Consider the following 22,511-nt stretch of genomic DNA (forward strand, 5'->3'; position numbering starts at 1 on the left):
TTTGCTTTCATGATAAATGCTGCCCTTAATCCTTTCACCACAATAAAGTGTTCCCCATCTTCCCTGGGGCTTGACAGAACTAGATCCATGTGTTGGTAACATGTGAGGTAATACATTTCAGCAGCAACATAAAAACTCTCAGTACAATGCCAGGTTTTCATCGTCATAGATTTTTTTGCTCCCGAATTTTAATTACTGCTAATTATTAAGGTGAGTGAGATGGCACGATCCAACGGCCTTTTCCCTCAGGGAAAACCACCAAATTCCCACTCAGAAACCACACAATAGCTGGTGCAAAATATGGAAAACTCTTACACAAGCATGTAGGGAATGATTTACTGATGTTTACCAAGTTAGATTGCTGGAAGAGATGGAGCTTTACTGTTCACGGAATCATCACGTCTCCTCACAAATTCCCCAGGGTTCTATCCCAGTGACAAAAACCAGGTATTTGTGCTGAAACTTTAGTACTTGCTCCTTTGTCACAGTAGAGGAGTAGTCAATCACTACTAATCTCCCTAGTGCATATTAATCACCTTGATCTTGCCATTTCACATGGCCTACTCCCATTGTTTCAATCATAGATAAGGTCATCTTTGATCATTTTATATCACTCGCCATCCACACCCCACCTCTCCCCTCAAACCTACTTCCACCTGTGAACTGTCCAGCGAAAAAAAAATACCCCAATTCACTTACAACTACACTTTCAAAATCCCAACTGTTCTCCACAATATTTCTGCAGCTGCTGATTTCTTCAACCAAAAAGCTGACCGCCATCTTCTATAACCTAGTCCCAAATGCAATCATTTCTCCCTCTCACCCTAAGTATTGCCCCTGCACAGCCCACATCCCCACTGCCTTAAGTTCAACGAATGCTGATTTGAAAGGATATGGCAGACAACTGGTTTAGCCATTCCATGATAATCCTGGAATGCAAAGATAACCCGCCAGCTTCTTTTCTCTGCTACACACTGCCTTCTTAAATGTCACTCCCCGTCCTCCAGCCTCAGCTCCAACATGTGTGAAGAGCTCACCGACTTTGTAATTAAGATCGACACCACCTTATCAGCTGCTTCTGTCCCTTCCCTCCTTCCCCTAGCGCAATGTGCCAAACATCTTCCAAGGCTCTCCAGTCCTAGAGTTGTATCTCTCTCTAGTTTCTCTATCTCACCTCTTTCTCTCTGAGCTCATCTTGTCCACCAGATCCACCTCCTGATCCTTCAAACTTATTTTCACTAACCTGCTGACCACCTAACTTCTCTTCCTGGTCCCCATATTGGTTGATATTATTAATGGTTCTCTCTCAAGTACTGCCCCCCTCTCCTTCAAAACTATCATCACCCCTCTATTCAAATAAGCAACAGCAATAGGTCTTGCAAATCCATCTCCAATCTCCCTTTCTGCTTCAAAGTTCTTGAACGTGTTGTCACTTCCTAAAGTCTTGCTCATCAGTCCCAGAACTCCATGATTGAATCCTTCCAATCAGGTTTCCTCCCCAGCCAAAGTACCAAAACAGCTCTCATCAAAATCACAAATGACATCTTATGTGTATGTGACAAAGGAACATTTTCTCTCCTAGTCCTTCTCGACCTGTCAGTAGCTTTTGATACAGTTGACGACACCATCCTCCTCCAATGGGTGGGACGGTTCTGACCTGTTCCGTTCTTACCTATCTAGTCCAGCCAGAGAATCACTTACAATGGCCTCTCTTCTTGCTCCTACACCATTTCCTCCAGTGTCTCCCAAAGATCTGTCCTTGCACCTCCCCCCACTTTGCTCCTTTATCTCATCTACATGCTGCCCCTCAAATATATAATCCAAAGACATGTTAATTTATACATGTACACTGACAACACCGAGCTCTACCTCACCATCATCTGTCACAGCCCCTCCACTGTCTCTGAACCATCAGAATGCTTGTCTTCGCCCACCTCCCTCGCCATCCCATGCCCATAACAAATGACCAGAAACTTCTTCCAGTTAAATATTAAGAGGACTGAGGTACTGTCTTTAGTTCCTGCCAAAACCTCCACTCCCTAGCCACCAACTCCATGCCTCTTCCTGTCTGTTCACAACCTTGGTGCCACATGTGACCCCCAAAGTCAGCTTCTGACCATGTGTCCAAATGCAGCAAGACTGGACAATATCCAGGCTCGGGCTGAAAAGTGGCAAGTAACATTTGCACCACACAAGTTGAATGTGATCATTAAAAACAAAAACAGAATTACCTGGAAAAACTCAGCAGGTCTGGCAGCATCAGCGGAGAAGAAAAGAGTTGACGTTTCGAGTCCTCATGACCCTTCAACAGAACTGAGTGAATATAAGAAGAGGGGTGAAATATAAGCTGGTTTGGGGGGGGGGGGGTGGTTGTAGGGACAAGCAAGCTATGATAGGAGCTGATAATCAAAAAATGTCACAGACAAAAGAACAGAGGTGTTGAAGGTGGTGATATTATCTAAACGAATGTGCTAATTAAGAATGGATGGTAAGGCACTCAAGGTACAGCTCTAGTGGGGATGGATCCCCACCAGCTTTCTGTTTCTTCCACCTTCCTTTTGTTTTTTCCAATAATTTATATAGATTTTTCTTTTCCCACCTATTTCCATTATTTTTAAATCTTTTATGCCCTGCTAGTCTTTCCACCCCACCCCCATTAGAGCTGTACCTTGAGTGCCCTACCATCCATTCTTAATTAGCATATTCGTTTGGATAATATCACCACCTTCAACACCTCTTTGTTCTTTTGTCTGTGACATCTTTTGATTATCTGCTCCTATCACTGCTTGCTTGTCCCTACAACCACAACACCACCCCCCCACCCCTTAAACCAGCTTATATTTCACCCCTCTTCTTATATTCACTCAGTTCTGTTGAAGGGTCATGAGGACTCGAAACGTCAACTCTTTTCTTCTCCACCGATGCTGCCAGACCTGCTAAGTTTTTCCAGGTAATTCTGTTTTTGTTTTGGATTTCCAGCATCTGCAGTTTTTTGTTTTTATTTGAATGTGATCATTGCTTGACATAAGAGAGAATCCAACCATCACCCCTTGATGTTCAATGGCATTACCATCACTGAATCCCCTACTATCAACATCCTTGACCAGAAACTGAACTGGACTAGCCAAATAATATTCTGGCTACAAGAGCAGTTCAGAGACTAGGAATGGTGCGACAAGTAACTCACCTCCTGACTCCCCAGAGCCTGTCCACCATCTCTACAAGGTCCAAGTAAGGAGTGTGTTGGAATATTCCCCACTTGCCTGGATGAACTCAGCTCCCACAACACTGAAAAAGCTGGACACCATCCAGCAGCCCGCTTGACATCCGCACACATCCACTCCCTCTACCCTGATGCACAATAGCACTTTCAAACCCACGACCACTACCACCTAGAAGGGCAAGGGCAACAGAAACCACCACCTGGAGGTTCCCCTCCAAGTCACTCACCATTCTGATTTGGAAATATATCACCGTTCCTTCACTATTGCTGGGTCAAAATCCTGGAGCTCCCATCCTAGCAGCGCTGTGGGTGTACCTATAATACATGGACTGCAGCAGTCCAAGAAGGCAGCTCACCACTACCTTCTCAAGGGCAACTAGGGATGGGCAGTAAATGGTGGCCCAGCCAGTGAAGCCCACATCCTGTGAATGAATAAAAAAATTTTTTTCCATGTCAACACTAAGGTTGCCAATTTCCATCTCCAGAACATTGCCAAACTCCACCCTTGCCTCAGCTCATCTGCTATTTAAACTTTCATTCATGCCTTTGTTATCTCTAGACTTAACCATTCCAATGGACTCCTGGCCAGCCTGCCATATTCTAAAACAAAAACAGAATTACCTGGAAAAACTCAGCGGGTCTGGCAGCATCGGCGGAGAAGAAAAGAGTTGACGTTTCGAGTTCTCATGACCCTTCAACAGAACTAGGTGAATCCAAGGAAGGGGTGAAATATAAGCTGGTTTAAGGTGTGTGTGTGGTGGGGGGGGGGTGGTTTGGGTGGGGGGAGAGAAGTGGAGGGGGGTGGTGTGGTTGTAGGGACAAACAAGCAGTGATAGAAGCAGATCATCAAAAGATGTCACAGACAACAGAACAAAAGAACACATGAAAGAATACATGTTGTCTGTGACATCTTTTGATGAACTGCTTCTATCACTGCTTGTTTGTCCCTACAACCACACCACCCCCCTCCACTTCTCCCCCCCCCACCTCCCCCCACCCCACCACACACACAGACACCTTAAACCAGCTTATATTTCACCCCTTCCTTGGATTCACCTAATCCTGTTGAAGGGTCATGAGGACTCGAAACGTCAACTCTTTTCTTTTCCGCCGATGCTGCCAAACCCGCTGAGTTTTTCCAGGTAATTCTGTTTTTGTTTTGGATTTCCAGCATCCGCAGTTTTTTCATTTTTATCTCTGTGTTTAACTGACTGCCACTGCTCTTCAAGAAATGCCTTCCTTGAAGAAGTTTTGTTCGTCTCTGCGACAAAATTTCCGTATCTCTCTTTTGCCCTGCTCACCTTCATTGCTTTCCATTTCTCTCCTGGTGTTTGACAAGGTGTTTACTAAAACACCGCTTTCACAGCCATATCTCCTTTCTCAGTGACTGTCTCCGTCTCCGACTTACCCAACGTGGATTTCAACAGAAATTCCACCCCACATGTTTCGAACCCACCCAGGATTACAGGTATCTCCGGGACATAAAGCGTTCCTCGGACTGCTGTTCCCGTCACATTCTGAGATCCACACTCAGTGCCATGCGCCGCCATATGAACACACTCGACCTCTCCCTCCAGCAGCACCGCCGTACCCTTTTTCAAAGCTGCGCATGCCCGTTTCATTTTATTCTTCGCCCCAAGAAGAAACTTTTTCTCTTTCTCTGAAGTGCTAAGGAACGCAAGCTCCAACAATTCATCGACACCAACACCCATCTAGGACCCTCCACCCCTGCCTGTCCCTCCGTCCCCACCCCATCTTCCGATCCCAGCCCCAGCCGTGTATTCACTATACCCCCTGACCTTCCCCTCTCCGATACTGAACGTTCAGTGCTCAGCAAAGGACTTAGTTTCATACCCCTACACCCTCACCTCAATGAATTTCGGGCTCGGCATGATGCTAAACTCTTCTTCCGCCGTCTTCGTCTCCGGGCTCACTTCTTTGGGCAGGAGTCCTCTCCCCATTCAACGGATCCTTTCACCCACTTCCAATATTCTCCCTCCACCTGGACCCCTCCCTCTGGATTCTTACCTTCTCTTGATCTTTTCATTGAGAACTGCCGGCGCGACATTAGTCTCAATTTCTCTGCTCCTCTCACCCATTCTAATCTCTCTCTCTCTCTGAACTTACTGCACTCCATTCTCTCAGGTCCAACCCTGACATTGTCATCAAACCCGCTGACAAGGGTGGTGCTGTTGTTGTCTGGCGCACGGACCTCTACCTCGCGGAGGCTGAGCGTCAACTCGCAGACACTTCGTCCTACCTCTCCCTGGACCATGACCCCACCACTGAACATCAAGCCATTGTTTCCAGGACTGTCACTGACCTCATCTCCTCTGGGGATCTTCCTCCCACAGCTTCCAACCTGATGGTCACCCAACCTCGGACGGCCCACTTCTACCTCCTACCCAAAATCCACAAACAGAACTGTCCCGGTAGACCGATCGTGTCAGCTTGCTCCTGCCCCACAGAACTCATTTCTCGTTATCTTGACTCCCTTCTCTCTCTCCCCTTGTCCAGTCCCTTCCCACCTACATCCGTGATTCCTCTGACACCTTACATCACATCAACAATTTCCAGTTCCCTGGCCCCAACCGCTTCCTCTTCACCATGGACGTCCAATCCCAATACACCTCCATCCCCCACCAGGATGGACTGAGGGCCCTTAGCTTCTTCCTCGAACAGAGACCCGAACAATCCCCATTCACCACTACTCTCCTCCATCTGGGTGAACTTGTTCTCACACTGAACAATTTCTCCTTCAACTCCTCTCACTTCCTCCAAATAAAAGGTGTGGCTATGGGTACCCGCAAGGGCCCCAGCTATGCCTGTCTCTTTATGGGGAATGTGGAACATTCCTTGTTCCAGTCCTACTCCGGCCCCCTTCCACAACTCTTTCTCCGGTACATCGATGATTACTTCGGTGCTGCTTCATGCTCTCGTCGGGACTTGGAAAAATTTATTAATTTTGCTTCCAATCTCCACCCCTCCATCATTTTCACGTGGTCCATCTCTGACACTTCCCTTCCCTTCCTTGACCTCTCTGTCTCAATCTCTGGTCATAGACTGTCCACCAATATCCATTACAAACCTACCAACTCCCACAGCTACCTTGACTACAGCTCCTCACACCCCGCTTCCTGTAAGGACTCCATCCCATTCTCTCAGTTCCTTCGCCTCCGTTGCATCTGTTCCAATGATGCTACCTTCAAAAACAGTTCCTCTGACATGTCCTCCTTCTTCCTTAACCGAGGTTTTCCACCCACGGTCATTGACAGGGCCCTCAACCGTGTCCGGCCCATCTCCCGCGTATCTGCCCTCACGCCTTCTCCTCCCTCCCAGAAACATGATAGGGTCCCCCTTGTCCTCACTTATCACCCCACCAGCCTCCGCATTCAAAGGATCATCCTCCGCCATTTCCGCCAACTCCAGCATGATGCCACCACGAAACACATCTTCCCTTCAGCCCCCCTGTCGGCATTCCGTAGGGATCGTTCCCTCCGGGACACCCTGGTCCACTCTTCCATCACCCCCTACTCCTCAACCCCCTCCTATGGCACCACCCCATGCCCACGCAAAAGATGTAACTCCTGCCCCTTCACCTCCTCTCTCCTCACCGTCCAAGGGCCCAAACACTCCTTTCAAGTGAAGCAGCATTTCACTTGCATTTCCCCCAACTTAGTCTACTGCATTCGTTGCTCCCAATGTGGTCTCCTCTACATTGGAGAGACCAAACGTAAACTGGGTGACTGCTTTGCAGAACACCTGCGGTCTGTCTGCAAGAATGACCCAAACCTCCCTGTCGCTTGCCATTTTAACAATCCACCCTGCTCTCTTGCCCACATGTCTGTCCTTGGCTTGCTGCATTGTTCCAGTGAAGCCCAACGCAAACTGGAGGAACAACACCTCATCTTCCGACTAGGCACTTTACAGCCTTCCGGACTGAATACTGAATTCAACAACTTTAGGTCTTGAGCTCCCTCCTCCATCCCCACCCTCTTTCTGTTTCTTCCCCCTTCCTTTTGTTTTTTCCAATAAATTATTTAGATTTTTCTTTTCCCACCTATTTCCATTATTTTTAAATATTTTTAAATGTTTTATGCTCCCTCCACCCCCACTAGAGCTATACCTTGAGTGCCCTACCATCCATTCTTAATTAGCACATTCGTTTAGATAATATCACCAACTTCAACACCTATGTGTTCTTTTGTCTGTGACATCTTTTGGATGATCTGCTATATTTCAACTCTTTCTTGGACTCGAACTCAAGTTCTGTCGAAGGGTCATGAGGACTCGAAACGTCAACTCTTTTCTTCTCCGCCGATGCTGCCAGACCTGCTGAGTTTTTCCAGGTAATTCTGTTTTTGTTTTTGCTTCTATCACTGCTTGTTTGTCCCTACAACCACACCACCCCCCTCCGCTTCTCTCCCCCCATCCAAACCCCCCCCGCCCCCACACACTTTAAACCAGCTTATATTTCACCCCTTCCTCGGATTCACCTAGTTCTGTTGAAGGGTCATGAGGACTCGAAATGTCAACTCTTCTCCGCTGATGCTGCCAGACCCGCTGAGTTTTTCCATGTAATTCTGTTTTTGTTTTGGATTTCCAGCATCCGCAGTTTTTTTGTTTTTATCTCTGCCATATTCTACCCTTGATAAACTTGACGCCAACTAGAACTATGTTGCAGTGTCCTAATTCACAGAGTTCCATTTTCCCATCATTCCTATCCATGCTGATCATTCATATCCGTGCTGATCCACACTGGCAACCGGTTAAGCGTCACCTTGATTTTAAAATTCTCATCCTTGTTTTGAAATCCCTCAACAGTGTCACCCTTCCCCATCTCTGGAATCTCCTCTAGTCCCATCATCTTCTGAGATCTCTGCACTCCCCTAATTCTGGCCTCTTGACCATCCCAGAGTTTAATCGCATCACAATTAGTGGCCACACATTCAGCTGCCAGGGGCCTAAGATCTGAAATTCCTCCCTAAACCCCTCCCCATCTCTTTCCTCCTTTTAGACACTTCTTAAAACCCAAGTCTTTGACCAAGCTTTTGATTACTGGCCCTAATATCTCCTTAGGTGGTTTGGCATCATGTTCTGTTTACAAGTCCTTATGAAGCACCATAGGCTGTTTTATTACATGACAGGAGTTATACAACTGTTGAATCACAGCAAATATATCCAGTTTCACTCGAACAGTTGGCTAGTTCATTGAAAGAGGAGCTAAGTTATTCAGTTCAAATACAAGCATGTGTGTCTGACTGATCATGTTTTTAAAGATTTAACAGACCATTATTCAAATACTATTTAGCTCTCGTTCCTGTTTCATAGTGACTGGTTTGGTCTAGAGTTTAGGCAAGATTTTGACTGGAACTGCTGAAGAAAGTAAGATAAACTAGACACTTTATATCAGTGACATGGGAAAGATTTTAAAAAGTAATGGTTTGATAGAATATACATAGCTTGTCACTTGGGTGGAGACCAAAACCATGGCCATAAACAAAAGACAGTCATCAAGAAATCCAATAAGGAACTCAGAGAAACCTCATTACTCCGAGAGTGGTTAGAATGTGGAACTTGCTACCACAGGAAATGGCTGAGGAGAATGCAGATAACTTTAAGGAAAAGCTAGGTAAAGAAAGAAAACAGAAGATTTGTTGATATGGTGGGTGGAAGCTCACATGAAGCAAAAAATGTCAGCATCATTCAAGTGAGACAAGTGGCCTGTTCTCCACAGAACCATAGAAAAGTTACAGCGCAGAAAGAGTTAATTCAGCCCATTGTGTCTGCACAGGCCAAAAGAAAAAAAAAAGCGCTCATTTTTAATCCCACTTTCCAGCACATGGTCCGTAGCCTTGCAGATTACAGCACTTCAGACGCAAATTTTATTTTTTAAACATTCATGGGGTGTGGGCTTCACTGGCTGGGCCACCATTTATTGCCCATCCCTAGTTACCCTTGAGAAGGTGGTGGTGGTGAGCTGCCTTCTTGAACCGCTGCAGTCCATGTGGTGTAGGTACACCCACAGTGCTGTTAGGAAGGGAGTTCCAGGATTTTGACCCAGTGACAGTGAGGGAACAGCGATATTTTTCCAAGTCAGGATGGTGAGTGACTTGGAGGGGAACTTCCAGGTGGTGGTGTTCCCATGTGTCCGCTGCCCTTGTCCTTCTAGATGGTAGTGGTTGTGGGTTTGGAAGGTGCTGTCTAAAGAGCCTTGGTGAATTCCTACAGTGCATCTTGTAGATGGTACATACTGCTGCTACTGTGCATTGGTGAGGGAGGGAGTGAATGTTTGTGGATGTGGTGCCAATCAAACGGATTGCCTTGTTCTGGACGGTGTCCAGCTTCTTCAGTGTTGTAGGAGCTGCACTCATCCAGGCAAGTGGGGAGTATTCCATCACACTCCTGACTTGTACTTTGTAGATGGTGGACAGGCTTTGGGGAGTCAGGAGGCGAGTTACTCATCACACAATTCCTAGCCTCTGACCTGCTCTTGTAGCCACAGTATTTATATGGCTGGTCCTGTTCTGTTTCTAGTCAATGGTAACCCTTAAAGTGTTGAAAGTGAGGGATTAAGTGATGGTAATTCCATTGAACATCAAGGAGTGATGGTCGGATTCTCTCTTGTTGGTCATTGCCTGACACTTGCGTGGCACGAATGTTACTTGCCACTTGTCAGCCCAAGCCTGGATATTGTCCAGGTCTTGCTGCATTTGGACATGGGCTACTTCAGTATCTGAGCAGTTGCGAATGGTGCTGAACATTGTGCAATAATCAGCGAACGTCCCTTCTGACCTTATGGATGGAAGGAAGGTCATTGATGAAGCAGCTGAAGATGGTTGGGCCTATGACGCTACCTGAGGAACTCCTGCAGTGATGTCCTGGAGCTGAGATGACTGACCTCCAACAACCACAGCCATCTTTCTTTGTGCTAGGTTCCCCTGATTCCTATTGACACCAGGGCTCCTTAATGCCACACTCAGTCAAATGCTGCCTTGATGTCAAGGGCAGTCACTCTCACCTCACCTTGAGAGTTCATCTCTTTTGTCCATGTTTGAACCAAGGCTGTAACGAGGTCAGGAATTGAGTGGCCCTGGCGGAACCCAAACAGGGCATCAGTGAACAGGTTATTGCTAAGCAAGTGCCACTTGATAGCACTGTTGATGACCCCGTCCATTACTTTACTGATGATCGAGAGTAGACTGATGGGGCATTAATTGGTCAGGTTGAATTTGTCCTGCTTTTTGTGTGCAGGACATACTTGGGCAATTTACCACAGAGCCGGGTTGAGCTGGACTGGAATAGCTTGGCTAGGGACGCAGCAAGTTCTGGAGCACATTGCCGGAATGTTGTCTGGGTCCATAGCCTTTGCAGTATCCAGTGCCTTCAGCTGTTTCTTGACATCATGTGGAATGAATGGAATTGGCTGAAGACTGGCATCTGTGATGCTGGGGGCCTCCGGAGGAGGCCGAGATGGATCATCCACTTGGCAATTCTGGCTGAAGATTGTCGCAAATGCTTCAGCCTTATCTTTTGCACTGCTGTGCTGGGCTCCTCCATCATTGAGGATGGGGTTATTTGTGCAGCTAACTCCTCCAGTGAGTTGTTTAATTGTCCACCACCATTCACGACTGGGTGTGGCAGGACGGCAGAGCTTAGATCTGATTTATTGGTTGTGGGATCACTTAGCTCTGTCTATCACTTGCTGCTTATGCTGTTTGGCACACAAATAGTTGTAGCTTCACCAGCTTGACACCTCATTTTTAGGTGTGCCTGGTGCTGCTTCTGGCATGTCCTCCTGCACTCTTCACTGAACCAGGGTTGATCCCCTGGCTTGATGGTAATGGTAGAGCAGGGGGATATGCTGGGCCATGAGGTTATAGATTGTGGTTGAGTACAATTCTGCTGTTGCTGACAGCCCACAGTCCCTTGTGGATGCCCAGTCTTGAGTTGCTAGATCTGTTCGAAATCTATCCCATTTAGCATGGTGGTAGTGCCACACAACACGATGGAGGGAATCCTCAATGAGAAGATGGGACTTCGTCTCCACAATGACTGTGCAGTAGTCACTCCTACCGATACTGTCATGGGTAGATGCACCTGCGGCAGGCAGGTTGCTAAGGATGAGGTCAAGTGTGTTTTTCCCTCTTGTTGGTTCCCTCACCACCTGCTGCAGACCCAGTCTTGCATCTATGTCATTTAGGGCTTGGCCAGCTCGGTCAGTGGTGGTACTACCGAGCCACTCTTGGTGATGGACATTGAAGTCCCCCACCTAGAGAACATTCTGCACCCATGCCACCCTCAGTGCTTCCTCCAAGTGATGTTTAACATGAAGGAGCACTGATTCATCAGCTGAGGGAGGGCGGTACGTGGTAATTAACAGGAGGTTTCCTTGCCCATGTTTGGCCTGATGCCATAAGACTTCATGAGGTCCGGAGTCGATGTTGAGGACTCCCAGGGCAATTCCCTCCTAACTGTATGCCACTGTGCCACCACCTCTGCTGGGTCTGTCCTGCCGGTGGGATAGGACATACCCAGGGATGGTGAGGAGGAGTCTGGGACATTATCTGTCAGGTATGATTCCGTGAAGATGATTATGTCAGGCTGATGCTTGACTAGTCTGTGAGACAACTTTCCCAACTTTGGCACTAGCCCCCAGATGTTAGTAAGGAGGACTTTGCAGGGTTGACAGGGCTGAGAGTGCCGTTGTCGTTTCTGGTGCCTAAGTCGATGCCGGGTGGTCCGTCCGGTTTCATTCCTTTTTTTGTGTCTTTGTAGCGGTTTGTTACAACTGAGTGGCTTGCTAGGCCATTTCAGAAGGCATTTAAGGGCCAACCACATTGATGTGGGTCTGGAATCACATGTAGGCCAGACAGGGTAAGGACGACAAATTTCCTACCCTAAAAGACATTAGTGAACCAGATGGGTTTTTACTACAATTGACAATGGATTTTTAATTCCACCTGCCATGGTGGGATTCGAACCCGGGTTACTAGTGCAGCGACAATACTACTACGCTATCGCCTCCCCGATCCAGGTACCTTTTAAATGAGTTGAATGTTTCAGCCTCAACCACCAAGTCGGGCAGTGAATTCCAGATACCCATCACCCTTTGGGTAAAAGAGCTTTTCCTCATGTCCCTTCTAATCCTTCTACCAATATAACCTTAAATCTATGCCCGCAGCTAGGGGAAACAGGTCTATCCTGTTTAAAAACAAAAAAATAAAGACAAAAACAAAAAACTGTGGATGCTGGAAATCCAAAACAAAAACAGAAATACCTGGAAAAACTCAGCAGGTCTGGCAGCATCGGCGGAGAAGAACAAAGTTGACATTTCGAGTCCTCATGACCCTTCAATAGAACTAAGTAAAAATAGAAGTGGGGTGAAATATAAGCTTGTTTTAGGTTGGGGGGGAGGGGGAGCCCCATCTTAAACCAGCTTATATTTCACCCCTCTCCTATTTTTTACTTAGTTCTATTGAAGGGTCATGAGGACTCGAAACGTCAACTTTGTTCTTCTCCACCGATGCTGCCAGACCTGCTGAGTTTTTCCAGGTCTCTCCTGTTTACCCTATCTAGGCTCCTCATAATTTTGTACACCTCATTTGGTCACCCATCAGCCTCCTCTGTTCTAATGAAAAAAACCCTAGCCTATCCAATCTCTCCTCATAGCTGAAATTTTCAAGCCCTGACAACATTTTTCTAGATTTCCTCTGCACTCTCTCCAGAGCAATTATGTCCTTCCTGTAATGTGGTAACCAGAACTGTACACCAAATTCTAGCTGTGGCCTAACCAGCATTTTATACAGTTCCAGCATTACATCCTTTCTTTTGTATTCATTACCTTGTCCAATATAGGAAAGCAATCCATATGCTTTCTTTACCACTTTATCCACCTGTCCTGTCACCTCCAGAGATCTGTAGGCATGCACTCCAAGGTCTCTCACTACCTCAGCCCCTCTCAATATTCTCCCGTTTATTGAGCATTCCCTTGCTTTGTTTGCCCTCCCCAAATACATTACCTCACACTTTTCCAGATTGAATTCCATTTGTTACTTTTCTGCCCACTCAACCAAACCATTGATATCTTTCTAGAAACAACAGCTATTTCCTTCACTATCAACCACATGGCCAATGTTTGTGTCATCTGCAAATTTCCCAATCATGCCTCCCACATTGAAGTCCAAATCATTAATATATACAACAAACAGCAATGGCCAACGTTGAGCCCTTGGAACACCACTGGAAACTCCTTTCCATTCTCAAAAACATCCATCGACCATAACCCTTTATTTCCTGTCACTGAGCCAATTTTGGATCCAACTCGCCACCTTCCCCTATTTCCCATGGGATCTCACTTTTCTGACCAGTCTATGTGGCCTTGTCAAATGGCTTACTAAAATCCATGTAGACAACATCCACTGCACTACCCTCATCAATCCTCATTACTTCCTCAAAAAACTCGATTAAGTTAGTAAAACGCAATCTTCCCCTAACAAAACCAAGTTGACTATCCCTGATCAATCTGTGCCTTTCTAGGTGATAGTTTTTCCTGTGTCTCAGAATTGCTTCCAATAATTTGCTCACTACCAAAGTCAGACTGACTGGCCTATAATTTTCTGGCCTATTCCTCGCACCTTTAAATATTGGTAGAATATTCACAGACCTCCAATCCTCTGGTACCTCATCTGTATCTAGTGAGGATTGGAAAATGATCCTCAGAGCATCCACTATTTCCTCCCTGGCTTCCTTTAACAAGCTGGGATACAATCCATCTGGCCCCGGTGATTTATCCAACTTCAAAGATGCCAGTCCCTCCAGTACACCCTCTCTCACTATGCTTACTGTATCGAATATTTCACACTCCTCCTCAACTAGAATGCCTGCATCATCCCTCTCCTTAGTGGAGACAGAGACAAAGTACTCATTCTTGTGCTATAAATTAACAATAGTGTAGCTAACTATTTTATACTATGCCTGGAGATAGCACAGTGCAGTGCAAGAAAGCCACAGATTAATCAAAGACAGTCAGCATGGATTGTTTAAGGAAAGCAGGTCTGGTAAAGCAGGTCTGAGTTTCACCAGCACTTTCTATTTTTATTTCAGATCTCCAGCATCTGCAGTATTTTGCTTTTATTTGTTAAGGAAAGGTCAGGTCTGACTAACAAGAATTTTTTGAGGAGTAACAAGGAGAGTTGATGAGGTTAGTGCATTTGATGTGGAGTTTAGTTAAGGTCTTTGATAAGGTCCCATATGGCAGCTTGGTCATGAAAGTAAAAGCTCGTGGAATCAAAGGCAAATTGGTAAGTTGGATCCAAAATTGACAGAGGCAGTAAGCAAATGTCGATGGGTGTTTTTGTGACTGAAAGGCCGTTTCCAATGGGCTTCCACAGGACTCAGTGCTTTGTCTACTACCTTTTGTGGTATATATCAATGATTTGAACTTGAATGATTAAGAGTTTGCAGATGATACAAAAATTGACCTTGTGGTTGATAATGAAGAAAGCTGTAGACTGCAGGAAGATACCAATGGACCAGTCCGGTAGGCAGGACAGTGACAAATGGAGTTCAATCCGGGGAAGGTAAACAAGGCAAGGGAATACACAATAAATACACTAATATACTGAGAACATTGGCATGCATGTCCACAGACCTTGAAGATGGCTGGGCAGATAGATAAAAGTGGTCAAAGAAGGCATTAGGGATACTTGTCTTGATGATCTGAGGCATAGAATACAAGAGCTGGAAGGTTATGCTGGAACTGTATAAAACACTAATTAGGCCACAGCTATAGTACTGCATGCAGTTCTGGTCACTGTACTATAGGAAAAGTGTGACCACACATGAGAGGATGCAGAAAAGATTCACAAGGATGCTCCTTGGACTGAAGAATTTTATGAGGAAGGCTGGAAAAGAGGAGGCTAAGAGGAGATCTAATTGAAGTGTATAAAATTATGAGGGGTCTATATAGTGTGGATTGGTTATTCCACTTGGTTAAGGGGTCCCATAACTAGGGAACATAGATTTAGTGTAAGAGGTAGGAGCTTTAGAGAGGATTTGAGGTTAAAATCTTTCACCTAAATAGTAGCAAGGATCTGGAACTCACTGCTTGAAAAGGCAGCAAAGGCAGAATTCCTCATAGAATTTTTAAAAATACTTAGATATGCACTTGAAGTACTGTAACTTAAAAGGCTACAGACCAAGAATAGGAAAGTGGGATTAGACTGGGTGGCTACTTGTTGGCCAGCGTACATATGGTGGGCCGAATGTCCTCCTTCCATACTGTGAACTTATGATTCTATGTTTTCTAAGGGTTGTTGCAAATGAACAGTCGACTTATTGCTATTAATCTGTTATTCTATTACTTTTTAATAAATTACCACCTTCCAAATGAGATGTTAATTACAGGCCCCATCTGCCTTCTCAAGTGTACAGAAAAGATCCCATATCAGTATTATAGCAGTTTTCCCGTGTTTTGGCCAAGATTTACTCCTCAATCAATATCACAAAGAGAGATTACTTGGTCATCGTTACATTACTGTCTGTGTGCAAGTTGGCTGCAGAGTTTCCTACATTAATTACAACAATGACTACAGCCAATGAAGTACTTTTGATGTGTAAAGTACTCTGAAGAGCTACCAGTGATCATGAAAGAAGCTATAGAAACGCAAGTTTTTATCAAAAGCACAAAAGGCAGCCTAACTTAAAGTCAATCAACCACTTTGGAAGATGAGGAACCTTCAACATAGGCACTGAAGCAGAGTCAGTGGCTGAAGGAATCTAAAAAACAGCCCTCTATTTAATATGCCTGCTTCATCAATCTTATATGGATATCAGAGCAAGTGAGAACATTAACTAGGACACAGAGCACTAGAGTTGACCGACATGCAGTCAAAAAAAACACAAAACCATCTGGAACAGGAGGAGTAGAAGAAACCAAAATGTAGCAATCCCTTCTTATCCATTGCCTATGCATTGACCAGCTTTAGCTGGTTGGTTATTGATTGTAAGATTATCAGACTACCCATTCAATTCCAGCACTAGATAAATTCCTACAGGTCTACTGTGGAAAAATGCAAAAAATAATTCTGGTTCCTGTTAGTGTCTCTGACTGAGTCCTTCAGCCTCCCTCACTGAAGAACTGTGACACTCTGCTGGATAGTGAACTGAGCTAAACTCCACATCAAGTTCATTGCCTGGACTATCTTGTTCTACCTCCAGAATACAGACTGATCTGAGTCTTCATTGCACTGAATGTTTAAACCCTTAATTACACTGAAGATCAATTTCTGAAATGCTTTTGTCACCAGCCTCAACTCCACCCTACTAAACCTTCAGTGAGTCAGAAATTTGTGGTTTGAGTTCTCTCCTACACACAGTTTCAACACCACCTCAAACTTCATAGGCTCTTCGAGAAATTGTTCAAGATCCTTTGAGGAATAAATGAACAAAATCTTGATAAATCAAAGTTTAGAAACAGAAGACGTGAGCTCAAGCTTGAAAACTGCAGAGTTTAGGTTTAGCTTTTTGCTGAAGCTGTGGATTGGATATCACAGGGAGTGGATGGAGCAAAGAGTTTAGGACAAGTAAAGAAAGAATTGGACAATGATTCGAGGGAGTTTGTGATTGATCGGTGTTAGTTTTTGACAATGTATAAAAGGAGCTTCTGGACTCCTGTAAGCATGAATTTTAACAGAATGCTGATTATAGGAGGAAGGTAGTATTGATACTCTGAGAAAGAATGTGTTAAGAGTATGAGGCCAGGTGATTATTTTGGATTTCGACACAGCAAGTCTGAGGGGAGAGAAAAAAAACACGTCCAACAAGGCATTGTAGGTCAGACAGAACAAGAGAGGAAAGTTAGCAGCATTGGCCAAAATAGTGAAAACAAACACTACAATGATTCTCTTCCCCAATGCATGACCTGGGTTGGTACTGATAAAATGTGAATAGTGTGATTGGAGGCAGAAGGGGAGACAAATCGGCAAACTGAAAACAAGTTTTTCTCTCTTGCCTGAGGTATTAGAGCAGGCTCCCTACCTTGAGCTGAGCAAAACTGACAGGCAAGTTAGTCAGTTTGTTGTTGTACAGGTCCAAATGCTGCAGGTTATGGAGACGCCCGAAATCTGAAGGAAGCTCCTGCAATTTATTCTTGCTGAGGTCGAGTTTGATGAGGTGAATCAGGCTGCAGAATTCTGGCTGCATTTGACGAAAGCAAGGTGTTTCAAAATTGAGGAATAAAACAAAAAAAAAAATCACTAAAACACAACAGTGGCTCTGGGGAAATCCCATAGGGGGCTTGGATACCAGTAAAACCGGTTTCATTTGAGCTGCACACCCCAGTCATTGATACTCTCACATTCTTCTCATACAAAATCCTACACTCAGCTTCCCACCACAATGCTCAAGGGAGACAAACCATCACCTGTATTGCACCAAACTAACCAGCCATCAGGGAGTGGGACACCGCAGTCAGCCAAAGTGTCCCTGAGCTGAGAAATGAATATGAAAAGTCAGCCAGGATTCCTGCTCCTGATCGTTAGCTACAATGTGCATGTGGACCTTAAGTGAGGATGGGATTAGAATCAGCTATGTTTCCCTCCATGGTCAAAGAGAAAAAGAACCTGCAATTATATCACATTGTTTATAACATTAGGAGTACATTTTAAAATGTGGTCACTGAGTAATGTAGGAAGTGCAACAGCCAATTTAAGTGCAGCAAACTCTCATGAACAGCAATCAGATAAAAATTGGTCAGGACACCAAGAGGATTTTTCTGCTATTCTTTGAGTTACTGGCCACATGATCTTTTATGTGTACCCGAGAGGGCAGACAGGGCTTTGGTTTAACTTTTTATCCAAAAAAAGCCACATTTGACAGTGCAGCACTCCTCCAGCACTGCAATGGCAGTTTCAGCCTAAATTTCATGCAAGTGTCTGAAGTGTGACTTCAGCTCACAACCTTCTGACTCAGAGCTGAGACAGTCCTGCACACTACACCATGGCAGACAGCTGCAGCATGCTGATTGCCTAGACTCAGGCATGAATATTGGGTTAAACCACAGATCACAAAAAGAGTCATAAAGCCCGTATCAATGTAATCAGAAGGAAGAAAACAAGCAAAAAAGTGTTCATCCACAAGGAATGTGATGGGACAGTGTAGTGGGAGCCTTACTCTGTAGTTAACCTGTACTGTCCCTGCCCCAGGAGAGAGAGTGCCTTGGCTTGATTCACATACAATGAAACAACTCTTTGATGAGGTGCTGGAGGTCACCACAATCTAAAGAACTCTAAAACAGTAGGATTGAGCTCCTTCAATGTGGTAGGGTCAAAAAAGAAAACGTAAAAACTAGAGAAAGCTGACAACATTTTGTGTGCAACAAGAATTGAAAAGTAGAGAAGTTTAACTAAACTTATATTGAATCTTGGTTAGAAACCATGTGGAATACTGTAAACAGTTTTGGTCACCATATTAAAGGATGTAGGGGCACAACAGTGAGTGCAACAAAGATTCACAAGGATGATACTAGAAATACCCTCAGGAAAAAAAGTGCTGTTCCCATTAGCTGATGGTACAAAAATTACAGACACAGCTTTTGGGCAAGAAATGCAGTGCGGGAGGGGACGCGGGGAGGTGGGAAATGTGAGGAAGAACTTTTTTTTGCACAGCAAGTGGTTATAGTCTGGAACTCGCTGTTTATGAGGATGGTGGAAGTGGAGATGATCAATGATTTCAAAAAGAAATTCATGGGTACTTGAAGGTCATAAACACGCACAACTATGGGGATTAACTGGGGAAATGGGACTGACTGGATTGCTCTGCAGAGAGCTGGGAACAGACACAATGGCTGAACATCCTCCTTCTGTGCTGTCAAATACTTTGAGAGTATTTAAATGTAAGCTGCATGAACACGAGGGAGAAATGAGGAGAATGCTGATAGAGTTAGTTGAAAAGGGCTGGGAGAAGGCTGAAATGGAGTATGAACACTAGCACGGACTGGTTGCGCCGAATTGTTAGTTTCTATGTAATTTCTACATATACCAGAAGATGCCTTCTGAACATACTATATATGTGCTGTAATCTGACTGCTTTGTTGTTTTTGTAAAAGCTGAGTTTTCATAAACATGGAGTCTCCAAGCTGTATCCCATGACAATCACACAAGGGTATTGTCACTCCCTGCAATTTATTTTAAGCCAATATTCTTTCTCCCTCTCCTGAAGGTGTTTTTCTGAGTGAGGGCTTTTTAGTTAGATCCAATTCTCCTTCCTCCTTCCCCAATTCCCTCCAGCTCAAGAATGTTTTTGCAAACATCTCGATATCCCAGAGCTTTCCCATTATGATTGCTGAGCTACAAAATGCCCCCTCCCCTGACAACAGTAAAGTTGTTGTTCCGAGAATTCATGCCATGCCTCACTGAACTAATTGCTACCTTCTCCTTCACCCTTTGTCCCACAGCCCCACAACGCACATAACACATGCGCACACTTTGCAAGCACTGATAACCACCCACAGATGCAACTGCCCCACAATGCACATGCATAAAATGCATCTTTTATAAAGCCTTACCGGCAACATGACAATACAATTACAGGACAGATCCAGGATGGTGGCCTTGGGCAGGGCTGCCTGCAAAAACAAGACATTACTGCATATTGAGATTTGACAGAATTACAACACAGCTGCTGCACAAACAGGAAACGAACTCGGGATCTTCATGGACTTGAATAAAATATAAAACAGATAATCATTTCATAAATACACACCAATCAACTTGGCTGCAACTCCCTCAATTTATCCAGTCATAGGTCTTCTGTAGCAATATGAGGGAGTGGGGCCTTACTGTAAGCCTAACCATAACATTTGATGGGGATAGTGTAGAGGGAGCTTTACACTGCTTCTGACTTAAAGCTGTACTTGCCCTGAGAGTGTTTTGAGGGGATAGTGTAGGAGCAGCTTTATTTTGGATCTAACCCTGTGCTATATTTGTCTCCCAGGTCAGTGTAGGAGAGCACTGTGATTGATGTGGATCCCGGGTTTACAAACGCAAAAGAAATAAACATCCTTCGCCTTGATGAACACGGTAATAAGAGATTTTAAAAGACACTACTGGCCGGCTCAGTGCAGACAAGCACTTTTTTGTTATTTTAAATAAGAATATTCTGCATTTACCAAATTGTTAACTTGTTAAAACAATGTAAATACTGTTATTGCGACTGAGACCTTTCGGCCAGCACTGAGACACAGCTTGTTCTAGTGTGGTTCTCTGCATACAAATGCTGGGATTCCAGTCAGCTGGGCACTGGAGCTAACTTCAGGCCAGGCACCAGCCTCAGGAACCCGGGCTGTACTTTTATCATCCTCAACCTCCCCTCGCCAGGCAGTGAACACTAACTGGGCCGCGGTACCCAGAAAATACATCCCAGGCCCTTCTTCAAGGATGAGCACAGAGTCGGCAAGCTGACAGACTACAGGAGGCATCACATATGCCAGCCCTGTCCTCGCCCAGACTCTGCACCAGGGTCGCTCTTTATTGCGGGTTTGCCCCCTCCCCAGCCGCACTCACCAGCTCCCGAGTCGGGACCTCACTCAGGCCGCTCAAGCTCAGGTCCAGTTCGTTTCCATCCAGCCGCTCCCGGAGGCTCGGGTTCGGGTTCGGATTCGGCTTCAGCTGCTTCCCGCTGTTCTTTGGCATCTCCTCTCCTGGGCGCCGAAAACCCGGCTCCTGCCTGAGATTAGCGCCAATTCCCGGGCCCTCCGCTCCTTCCACAGCGGCGGCTACACGTCACACCAAACCCTCGGGGACAGACAAGGAAATCGTGTGGAAACAGGAGGAGCCACTTGAGCCCAACTCAGTCCACAGCGCCCCGGTCATCCGGAAGGAGCAGTGAGAAACTGCAAACCCCAACGACACCACTATACCCTCCTCCAAACTTGGATATAAACATCAATCTCCTATCCCCTCCTAATATAAACCAAATATAAACTTATCTCCAAGCTCAAATACAACCCATTCTCCAAACTTAAATATAAACATAAATGTCTATTCAATTCAGCCCCACATCTCCTATCCTATCCCAATCGCCAAACTCAAATATGAACTCCAATTTCTAAGCCAAATATTCTAAACCCCAATCTCCTGTCCATATAAAATAATAATCAAAAAAATGACAGAGAACTGTTGTCGCACAGCAGCAATGTGATAATTACCAGTTAATCTGATTTTGTGAAGTTGACTTGGGGATAAATGTTGGCCACAACACAGGAGGGACCTCCCCTACTCATTTGAAAATGTTGCCATACTATATGTTCACCTAAGAAGGCTTATAAAATCATGAGAAATATAAGCAAAAGTAGGTCATTCAGCACCGATCCTTCTCAGCCATTCAATAAGATCATAAGTGATCTAATTGTGGCCTTAACCTTTGACTTCCTTGTAGATCAAAAATTTATCCGACTTAGTTTGATGGGACAGTGTACAGGGAACTTTACACTGTATGTAACCCTGTGCTGTACCTGCCCTGGGACAGTGTAGAGGGAGCTTCATTGTGTATCTAACTCATGTTGTACCTGCCCTGGGAGTGTTTGATGGGACAATGTAGAGGGAGTTTTACTCTGTAATTCATCCATGTCATACCTGCCATTGCGACATGTTTGATGGGACAGTTGCATAAACACTGAACTTTACAAGATCATTGTGTTTTAAAATGTCCCCTTTATAAACACCTCAATTTAGACATAGGCCTATGTGAAACAAAAACAGAATTACCTGGAAAAACTCAGCAAGTCTGGCAGCATCGGCGGAGAAGAAAAGAGTTGACGTTTCGAGTCCTCATGACCCTTCGACAGAACTTGAGTTCGAGTCCAAGAAAGAGTTGAAATATAAGCTGGTTTAAGATGTGGGGTTGGGGGGAGAGAGAGAGAGAGAGAGAGAGAGAGAAGTGGAGGGGGGTGGTGTGGTTGTAGGGACAAACAACAAACAAGCAGTGATAGAAGCAGATCATCAAAAGATGACACCAACAATAGAACAAAAGAACACATAGGTGTTAAAGTTGGTGATATTATCTAAATGAATGTGCTAATTAAGAATGGATGGTAGGGCACTCAAGGTATAGCCCTAGTGGGGGTGGGGAGAGCATAAAATATTTTAAAATACTTAAAAATAATGGAAATAGGTGGGAAAAGAAAAATCTATATAATTTATTGGAAAAAAAACAAAAGGAAGGGGGAAACAGAAAGGGGGTGGGGATGGAGGAGGGAGCTCAAGACCTAAAGTTGTTGAATTCAATA

At 44.9% G+C, this 22,511-nt stretch overlaps 1 protein-coding gene and 1 long non-coding RNA gene across 4 annotated transcripts in view; one reads left to right on the top strand and one right to left on the bottom strand.

Annotated features, from left to right (window-relative positions):
- The window catches only part of LOC121293909, a 28,240-nt gene extending 7,855 nt beyond the window's left edge, over positions 1-20,385 (top strand). Inside the window, exon 3 of the long non-coding RNA XR_005946638.1 lies at positions 20,219-20,385. This is a non-coding gene — a long non-coding RNA (uncharacterized LOC121293909). The remainder of the gene's footprint in view (positions 1-20,218) is intronic.
- Positions 1-21,031, bottom strand: part of lrrc59 (leucine rich repeat containing 59) — a 34,172-nt gene extending 13,141 nt beyond the window's left edge. For 2 of the 3 annotated variants that reach the window (XM_041217377.1, XM_041217376.1), the window contains exons 1-3: positions 20,788-21,025; positions 19,791-19,850; positions 17,264-17,422 (exon numbers count right to left, since the gene is read on the bottom strand). In XM_041217377.1, coding sequence (XP_041073311.1) covers positions 17,264-17,422; positions 19,791-19,850; positions 20,788-20,916 — 348 coding nt within the window. In that variant the 5' untranslated portion in view covers positions 20,917-21,025. Of the gene's footprint in view, positions 1-17,263; positions 17,423-19,790; positions 19,851-20,787 lie in introns of all 3 variants that reach the window. The other variant, XM_041217375.1, reaches the window with a different exon arrangement.
- Positions 21,032-22,511: the final 1,480 nt, after the last annotated feature.

This window comes from Carcharodon carcharias, chromosome 22, assembly GCF_017639515.1.
Source record: "Carcharodon carcharias isolate sCarCar2 chromosome 22, sCarCar2.pri, whole genome shotgun sequence".
NCBI lineage: Eukaryota > Metazoa > Chordata > Chondrichthyes > Lamniformes > Lamnidae > Carcharodon > Carcharodon carcharias.